Here is a 10,215-nt window from a genome sequence, read left to right as displayed (position 1 = left end):
CTACAGCACTCGCCTTCCGCCGGTTCCCGCCGAGGCAGGCGCCCACACCCCCCGCCGGCCCTGCGGGAGCCCGGGCTCCGTTTCACCGGGGGAAGGGGGACGGGACAGGACGGGACGGGACAGGGCAGGGCAGGGCAGCGCAGGGCACCACAGGACCCCCCGGGCAGCCTCCGCCGCCGCCGGGGGAACGCTAAAGGGCGGGGCTCCGCCGCGTGCCCCGCTCCTCACCGCGCCCCCGCGGCTCGTGCGCGCGCGCGGGTCGGAGTTTGGTGGGGGGGGGGCGAGTGTGGGGATGGGGGGGGGGGGGGGCGGCGAGAGTCCTCCGGGCGCGCGCGCGGCGCCGCCGCCGCTTCCCGCGGGGCCCCCGCGGCGGCGCGGGCGGCACGCGCGGCCGGTGCCGCCGGGTGACGTGCGAGGGCGCGCGGTGGCAGCACCTCCCCGCGCGCGGCTTAAAAAGAAGAAGAAAAGAGGGAGCGAAACATGAGAGCCCTCGCGAGCCGCCGGCGGCAGCAGCAGCGGAGGGGGCATCGCCCGGCACGGCCGCCGCCGCCGTCCCGCCTCGGGGACACCCTTCCTATGGCACGACAAGTGAAGGGCTGCCGCGGCCCGCCCCGAGCCCCGGCGCCTCGGCGCGGCAGCGGCAGCTGCTGAACCCGGTGCCGCTGGCGCAAGTTGGCCGGCCCCGAGCATCCGTCCGCCCGCCGCGGGAGTGGGGCTCTCGTTGCCCGGCTCCTTGCCTCTCCGCGCCCGCCTTTTTGGGAGCGGGGGTGACCGAAGTGCTTTTTAATTGCGGCCGCTCTTACTCTCCTCCAGACTTTCCCCTTTCTGGGGGAGGGAGGTGGTTTCCTGAGCTGAAGTGCAAAGAGAAGTCCGTGGGATTCCCCTCCTTCTGCCCCCACCCCCCCACCCCCCTTTTTTTGGTGCATTCACACGCTCCCTCAGGCATGATGCTCAAGATGCTGCCGTTCAAGCTGCTGCTGGTGGCCGTGGTTCTGTGCTTCTTCGAGGGGGATGCCAAGTTTGGGGAGAGCGGCGCCCGCAGGAGAAGGTGCCTCAACGGGACCCCTCCGCGGCGGCTGAAGAAGCGCGACCGGCGGGTGCTGTCCCCGGAGGCCCCGGCCGGCGGGGAGGCGATGTGCCGCGGCCTCTACCCGCGCCTGTCCTGCTGCTCCCGCTCCGACGCGCAGGGGCTTCTGCACGCCGAGGCGAAGGTAGGCACCCCCGGGGCTGCCTCGGGCTTTCCGGGAGCTTTGGGGCCTTATTGGGTGTTTTGGGGGTTTGGGTTACTTTTATTCTTTCCCGCATGGAGCCCGTGCACCAGCCGCTAACCTGCTGCGTTCCCGGGCGGGGGAGATGCAGCGGCGGGGGGCGACAGACCGCTTCTGCCTGGGAGGTGAGGGCGAAGCAGAAAGATGACACTGGTACTGACACATGTCCTCGGGAGTCGTGGGGAGCCCGGCTGCGGCAGAGCTGCTGCCCTGGAGGGGACGGGCGCTCCGCGGGGGGAGCGCTTTGCCAGCTGCCGACGGCTCTGCCTGGAAGTTCTTGTCCGCTGCCAGTTTCTGGCACCGGCGCCGGACTAGTCCCGGTGTGGTCCCCGGGGCCAGGCTGGGAGCAGGTACCGGTGCCGAGGAAAGGTGGACGAGCTGGAGGGGCTTCAGCTGCCGTCCGGGGACCGGCTGCAACGGGGCTGCACACTCACTGGGGCTGCTTTCCGTTTGTTTTTCCTGAGGTGACAAACCTTGTCAAGTTTGTGCCACATGTTTGGTGAGGGAGGGTTTTGGGTAGCAGTAGACGGTGCCGGTGTACCAAACTTTTGTGGTGTGCAGCCTGCTCCAGGCCCATGCACGTCTCACGGGTACCTATACCGTGTGAACTGCAGAAGTCCCCCGAAGTTTCGTCTCTCGGACCCTGATCGGACCCTATCCCGATGACCGGGTTCTCTTTCTCTGTCCCAAGGTGTTATGACATACGTCTCCCTTTTCGCATCACCTGGCAGCCTCCCTGCCCAGTTTCAAGCTGTGGTCATGTGAAGGGAAGCACCTCCTCTTTGCTCACCGATTTCTTAACAATTGTCAGTTCTCTGCATCCTTTAGCGAGTTAAATCCTGCTTATCAGCCTGTTGCTTGTATTTTCAAAGGAGTTGGTACCTAACCCCGCAGGACCGTGTTTGATAAGCTCTGCTGTGATGGCCACTTTGCATCCAGGGGTACGCTCAGGGAGGGAGGTTGCTGAATAATGTCATTAAGAATCACTGCACGTGAAATAAACAATCAGGTGTAATTTTATTTTTTCTTTTTTTTCCTCTCCTTTTTTTCCCCCCTTTTCCCCACATCCTGGTTTAGTTTTAATTAAGAATTCCTCAGTTACAACTCTGTAGTTGTCAAGGTCTGAGAGACTCTTGGAAAACTTGTGTTTCACTCTTGCTGGCCCAAGCATAATAAAAAAAAATACCCAGCCTGAATCGAATTTTTATGCTCAGTTCACGGTAGATTTCACTCCATTCTCATGTAAACAGCTTCTACGAATCAACATATGTGTCTGGGTGGTATCTCTCACTTTGTTTTGTAACAAAAAGCCATATTGCATCATTTAATTTGCTCAAGTCATGCAAATAGGAAAAAATCAATAGGACAAAAAGGGGTCGACTTATCCTCCTCCCCACTAAACTGCTGCCCACACACAGAGTCCTGTTGCTTATGGCAAAAGAATAACAACAACACCATTGTGTTTGTTAGTTGGTTCACTAATGGGTGAAACTGGAGAACATCATTCTCCTTCAGTCCCCAGCTCTGTCCAAATGTTCATGCCTTTTGAGGGAGCATTTGTCCTACCCCCTCTATTCCCAGATGAGTGAGAACTGTCTTACTGCAGGTTTTCAGCTGCAGATCTCTCTTTATTCATACCATATGCAGCAGGAGTTTGAGATTCAAGGCAGATATATTTCTTCATGTTGTCTAGAGACAGTGTCATTAAGCTCCTGTGTGATAATTGAATTAAACTATAAACTAACCACACGCAGATAACCTGAAAGATCTACTTGGGAAAAGAAAAAAAAGAAAAGAAAAGAAAGGGAAAAAAAAAGGGAAAAGAATAAGGACTGCAAAATGTGTCCTTAATTCACCCTGTTTGAATGTCTCAGTGGCGTATATGCTACCAAGATTATTCAGTGCTGGGAGAGCCTTGTAGTAATTGGCTGAATGCAGTAAATTGGAAGTTGAATTTTGGTTAGTTTTCCATACCCATTCAGTTGAAGGGTTTATTCTCTTACTATTCCTTGAAAATATCTTTTAATTGCCTTTGTTGGTTTGGTGTTTGGTTTGGATTGTTTTTTTTTACTAAGGGTAGTAAAAACCTGATATTGATGTGAGGAACTGACCATATATATCACAGCAGCTATTTCTGAGCTGTTGAACCTGTTTTTTAAATAGAGATTACACTTTTAAACAGACATTATTTTACAGGAACTTAAAATCAGACTATTTTCACCACAGATGAACATTCATGAAACTCACAAATCAGCTTTATTATATTAATATAGGTTTAGAAAAAAATGTCAAAATATATGTTAATTTATACTTGGCAGAATGAGGTGGTGATTCCACAATAAAAGGCATGGCAAATGACTATGGAATACATTTGAATGGAACTTTGCTAAAACCACATTGTTTAAACTGTATTCTACTACAGTTCCAATAGCAGGTTTTTTAAATTCCATCATATATCTACAGGATGGAGTGGCTGTGGCATAAATTTGAACACCAACTTCTTTAAAAAATAAAAATAAAAAAGAATTGAGCATGCTCAGTAGCGATTTTTGTAACAGCTTCTTAGTTAAGACACCAGTCTTTGAGAATTTCTCACCAGCTTATTGATCTGTGTTTATAATGAAAACACTACCATTGCCTGTGGTTTAGGGAGCAAAACTGGAGCTACCATGATAAGCAGATACAACAGTGCAGTGGTGCAAGAAAGATTTTTGCATCCTGTTGTTGACATTTAACTCTTTGTCTTCTACTTTTCTGCAGTGTCCCCTTGTTTATGAAAAGCTACTACACCCCAGTCAAACACTGTAATATCAGTTTTTGTAAAACTTTCCTGACAGCCTGACAGGCACAGAAGTCCTCTCTACCTTGGATGGTTTCACAGCCAAGGCTGTCAAGGAATGGGTGAAAAGTAATTGTTTTCAAGTGTGCCCTTTTACAATCATTTGTTTGCTCTGGCTCTTTCACGAACAAAGGCTATTGTTGAACACATCCAACTAAACAAATAACTCATCTTGGGGTCCCTTTAACAGCTGCCTTAGTACAATGATCTATTTACATATTACCCTAAAATTGAAACCGAACTCTTTAATGACATAATCCAGCACTATAATACAGAAGAAGCATATGTTCAACCCAACAGCTGAACAATCTCATAAGCATATGATTTTTAGCCATAAATGCTTGTATATCAAATACAGCTCAATGCAATGACTTATTTCACTGTTGTTTGTTTGTTTTTCTTTTTTAAATCTTAACATCAGAATTATACTGCCTTTCTCAAACTAGATATGACAGAGTACACAAACTGGCTGACAACATTCAATGTACAGAATTTCTATCTATTGTTTTGTCTTCTGTTTCTTCTTCTTTGCACTATTCTTTTTGTTGATAAACCAATTTAGTATGCTATGATTTCCTGTGCATTCCAGGATTTATCTTACCTTTAGTCTTCCCAGTTTTCTTTCATGTGGCTAGAGATTAAAGGATGATCTTACAGATGTTGTAAATTAGTCAGCAGCAGGCATAATCATTATTAGGCATGTTGCAATAAATGTTTGGAAGTTTTACATATTTTCCAGAGAACAGTTAGTTTAAACCACTGCAGTGTGATGGTTTCACATATGACTTTAAAAACTGAAGCAGGAAATTAGTTTACATTTCTTCAAAAGACCAAAGCCATTGTCAACTTTAAGGTCATTTTCAAAGTAGAGATCCAACAGAAAAAAAATCTTAATTCAAATAAGTATTTCATCTTTCACTTGAAACTGGTTTAATAAACTCCAGGATAAATACATTATTGATTTACTGAAATTAGAATAAAACCTTTGTCCTATCTCCCAGCCAGGACAGAGTTATACATCAGACCTCACACAGAGCAAATGTTACCACCCTATTTTGCTGGAGCATTCTAAAAGTTAAATAACATTGTACTTGATTTTCAGATAATTGATTGACTCTCATTCCTTAATCTTCCGATTAGCTGTTACATGACCAAGATTCATTTCAGAAATGACATGAGGGGCTGAATTCCTGTGGTTAATTCCTGGATAGCAGCTGCTCAGGGGGATTAGGACCCTTTTGTCTTAACTTTGAGGACTGAAAAGTTGGCAAGCATTACTTCTCCTGTATCACCAGGCAACGTCAATTATGTTTTCCACAAGAAACAGTAAATTAGCTTTGTTATCCTGCAATTTTTTTGGGGTTTTTTTTCCCTCTTCACAATGCATTCTGGAGTCTTCCAGCGGAACTCTTTTCTATCTGCATCACTGTGGAGTTAACTCAATAAACACACTGAATATTTACCTAGTAATATCTCATATTTACTTGCACTTCTGAACATTCCATCATATGCAACACAGCCTACTGCCCGAGATCGACATCTGAGGCTTTTGCAAAGCAGGTGACACTACTGAATATAGGCAAGTACTCTGAAGAGTCTGTAGTCATGATACATTTTCCTTTGGTGGAAAGACCAAAATAGGTCATTCCATCCTTACTTTAGGGGAGCTCCCAGCTTCTTGGTGATGTAATGTTCTTAAACAGTGGCATTTATGGATAGTGATTTTGATCATCTCCTGTTGGCTTCAGACTGTTTTGTTTGGCAGACAGCAACTTGACCCAGTGATAAGAGGCCACTGCCCATCAGAACCACAGCAATGCAAAGTACAAAGGTCAGGATGCTACCATGCCTTAAGAAAGTCCAGCTAATGCAGAAGATTGACTCAGCAGTGTGGATTACTGCAGGCATATGAAGCCTATTCTCTGCTACCTGGATTGCACTCCTAGGCAGTATTAAGTCAAGTTCAAAATTTTAGTAAATACGCATTTTGGTTATAGTACATTGCAGTTATCAATATATTTTTAGCTCGTCTTCAAGGCATTTCCCCCTACATCTACTGTATCTAGACCAACATCTGAAACTGAAGAAAGAAGACTAAGGTTAACAGTTCTGCTGCTATGGCCAAATGAGCCACCTAGCAAAAAGGATCTAAACTTTTTCAGGAAAGAAGGGGCTGGGGCTATGGAAGGAATTCAGGGCTAATGCAAATCTTTTGCCATACATGCAACAGGCTGTCAGTTAATGACTATCTTCAAGGTTTGGGGGGAAAAAAAGAAAAAAGAAGATGAACCCTTTCAAAAAGGTGTAAGTCAGTTATATTCCCAAGAATGGTCTGAAGAGAGCTAATAAACCACGCATGGCAGATGTTACAGACATTACTTAATTGCAGGTGCTATGAAGCTGAGGACAGTCTGAGAACAGATAGTATAAAGAACAGAACATTAAATGCATTTAATGATCCTGGCAAAGCTGGGGGAATTCTTTTTGAAGCTGATGGCAGCTCTTCCAGAATAAGGGTAAAAGCCAAATTGTGTTCTTCTAATCAGTGGTCCAACTACACCACTAAACTCAGATGACCTTTTGACAATATGTATATGGTAAGACTGAATTTTCCTGGTAAGATTTTGTCTTCTAAATTAAGGTTCCTTTAAATAGGTTTTTGTGCACCTGTACAGGCCATATGTTGTGTAATAGTTTGAAAACTTATCTGCTTAAAACAATGGAGAGCGCATTTCTCTTAAGCGTTTGAGGTTTATGTAATCATATCCTTAAATAAAATGCTGAGTACAGAACTGTACTAGCAAAGTAGTGCATCCTAGAAGAGAACTGACCTATGAGACAGCATACTCAAATGCATCAAGAGTCTTCATGCACTGAATAACTTCTTTTATCATTTTATCAAAAGTAGTTTCGATAATTTCCTTCCGTGTTATGTTGCAAGGGAGCGACATTGGAAAGTCCTTCTGCAAATCAGGTCAACCAAACTAGAGCAAAAGTGTGGCTACATTTTCAAATGAGCTGTTTACAAATATTTACAAACTTCGCAAGATATAAATATTTACTGTGTTGATATTTCTTAACACAAGTGTCTCTCAGTCTTTGTTTATAACTGCGTTAAACAACAGAAAGAACCTGAGCTTTCATTTTGCATTGGATCAGATTCAGTCCCTCAACTGTGAACACATTTCCCACTACTCACCATTGGGATGAATGATCAAAAACTAATCCATGTGGTTAACAACAGATTAATGAAGTGTACTGCATTCAAACACTAATAAAGACAACTATGCTGTTTTCCATTATTTTTCACGATTTGATGACATTGTGCTCCTTAGGCTCCAGTGTTTACTTAAACACATCACCAATCGTGGTTTCGTGCTTCTTCAAGTTCTACGCATAATATATGCTCTTTTTTCAGTGCAAAGTTAGTTTCAAATTCCACTTTTTTCACTTATAAAAATAAATATTTGAGAACATACAGCTTTTCCCACCTCCGAGTACTTTACATGAGAGTGAGCAAAAAGCAGAGCAGCATTTAAAGATGAAAAATCCAAGGCACCTGCTGAATTCGGCAGCAGTTGTTTCAGTAACCAAACTGCGGTATCGTTCATACCTAAATATGGTTTCCCTGGTGTGTTTTGGTGGTAGAATTTTGATTTTTAGTCTGTAAATATTTAAATAGGTCACCTTACAAGTTAGGTTTTTCACTATTTCTCATAAGAAAAAGTTCTGCTCATGTAGCTCCTCCTGATATAAATGATTCTTCTAGTTCAGAGATTGCCTATGCGATTAAGAGATTGCAGGCATGAATCCATAAAATAACTTGAGTACTATGATTCTTATCTGAGAAAGAGGCAAGCACTTAAAATCTCACTGTACTAATGGCATATTGCACATTTCATAGTAATAGTTTTTGCACTTCCAGAACAGTGACATGAAACATGATGCATTTATAGTAACTCTATTGGTTCTGCTAGCATTATTTATTATATTAGATTGTGCAATCTTTTTTTGTGTAAAATGGAGAAACAGGTCATATATTTATTTGTCTCTGGTTTGTGGCTTGCAGATACTTTCTGTTACCAACAACACAGAATGCGTGAAGCTACTGGAGGAAATCAAGTGTGCACACTGCTCACCTCATGCTCAGAACCTGTTCCACTCACCTGAAAAAGGGGAAATGCCTGAAAGAGAACTAACTCTTCCCTACCTGTGCAAAGACTATTGTAAAGAATTCTATTATACTTGCAGAGGCCACATACCAGGTAAACCCTATAACCAACTATGGGGCTAAAAGATGTCTGTTTCAAAGTGTTGATATGGCCTGAGGGGTTACAGATCCAGCTCTTCACTAGGTAAAATACCCATTGATATCATGGGTGGGTTTTGTCCAATCAAAGGCAGAATATCTATGGGACTTCACAGTGGTTCTTACGTAGTGAGATAAATATTTTGAGCATTTTCTTACCACCTTCCTATTAAACTCTCCATGAAACACAGGCTTGTTTGTTGTCAGAAGCACCTGAAACCATTACCTTTGCTGAAATACTGCTGTGTTCATTCGAATCATGTAAATAAGCAGTTGGCCATCCAAAAGGCTATACTAAATGCTAGTTTTAAAATGCAAGAAATAAAGGATGCTGGCTGTTTGCTGTAGACTAAAAGCTGATCAGTAAAGTGGGTTTTTTTCTGGTTTTGTTACCCTAGAAACTAATGTTTTTTTCTGTGGGGTTTAAAGCCCATTGAAATCAAAGGGAGCTATTCGATAGACTTCTGTGATCTTTGAATCACTTCCAACATGCTGTTAACAACCAAATTCTTAACTAACCTGATACTTCCTCACTATAGTCAGTAGACTTAGCTAGACTTAACCAAAACCAGAATTTGACCTGTGTTGTCTAAGGCAATCACCAAATGTGTACTATCACTTGTAACTATATCAACAAAATAACCACAGAAGATGGTTCTTTTAGAAACACTGGTTTTAATATGCTATTATATTAAATAATATCTTTGGTATTCTCAATAGTAAATTATTTATATGTTTAAGACTGTCATTTTTAAACTATGCTTTTTTCCCTGTCCAAACACTAGTAAGTAATGCCACACAGGAGAAAATAATTAAACTGGTTAAGATTTTTTTGGTCGCTAGCAACACAGACTGGAAAAAAGAGTTGATAGCCATATGAAAAATGAATTTGTGAATAGTCATTTTTAACATATGAATGCAGCTTTGTAATGTAATATAAACATGTTTGGGTAAAGGGGATAGTTTAAGTGGATGAGATTTGGAGGAGGGGTTTTTAATTGTGTGTGTATGCTGTGTACTTGTTTTCTCTGAAACCCCAAGACTGCAGAGATTTTTTGCAGTGTTCTTTTATTGACTTGAGAAAACATTTTGAATTTACTTACTTTTTCCTTTACTGTGGTTTAACATGTATCTCAACCCATTCAAATATGAAAATATTATTATTGTCTTTATAAACTAAGAGATGTTTCTAAGGCTTTCTTAAACCAGCTGTTTCTTGCTCTTTATCACATTCCCCAAAGCAAAGCAGCATAGATCATAGTTGCCAAGACTGCCTGCTGAACAGCGATAACAGATTAGATATTCTAAATGCTTCATCCATATAAGAAGTCACCACAGAGGTTTTTTTGACATGAGTTTGTAGCTGGTACAAATGATGAGTATATTTTGCAGAGCAAGTCCCTTATAGTTGTCTTATGAAATTCTGTGTTTATGAAAAACAATTTGTTTAATTGGAAAAAGTGGAAGAGGGAAAAGGGAGAAAGAAGGAGATGGAAGGAGAGAGAATGAGAAAAGGCTCAGCAGCACAGGAGCTATGGCCACAGGAACCTTACTCCTCAGATCAACATATGTGGTGACGAATGACAAATTTATTTTTCTACAAAGTTTGTATATATGTAAAACTGCTGAAGTGCATCAAGATGTCAAGTGCTTTTTGTGACCACCCAGGTTGCCTTGAAAGATAACCAGATGAAAGCATAACTGTAGCACTGGGCAGAGCACAGTGCTTTGCAGGAAAAGAGCTTACATGCTTCAGCATCAATTAAAATAGGCTTTTTCCTACATCAGTCAGATGCTAA

At 43.1% G+C, this 10,215-nt stretch overlaps 1 protein-coding gene across 1 annotated transcript in view; it reads left to right on the top strand.

Annotated features, from left to right (window-relative positions):
* The first annotated feature begins 450 nt into the window (after positions 1 to 450).
* The window catches only part of HHIP (hedgehog interacting protein), a 73,666-nt gene continuing 63,901 nt past the window's right edge, over positions 451 to 10,215 (top strand). Inside the window, exons 1-2 of the mRNA XM_005154835.3 lie at positions 451 to 1,211; positions 8,177 to 8,372. Coding sequence (XP_005154892.2) covers positions 945 to 1,211; positions 8,177 to 8,372 — 463 coding nt within the window. The 5' untranslated portion in view covers positions 451 to 944. The remainder of the gene's footprint in view (positions 1,212 to 8,176; positions 8,373 to 10,215) is intronic.

Source organism: Melopsittacus undulatus, chromosome 7 (genome assembly GCF_012275295.1).
Source record: "Melopsittacus undulatus isolate bMelUnd1 chromosome 7, bMelUnd1.mat.Z, whole genome shotgun sequence".
Taxonomy (NCBI): Eukaryota; Metazoa; Chordata; class Aves; order Psittaciformes; family Psittaculidae; genus Melopsittacus; species Melopsittacus undulatus.
The sequence above is the reverse complement of the archived record's forward strand: the minus strand, read 5'-3'. Positions and strand labels throughout refer to the sequence as shown.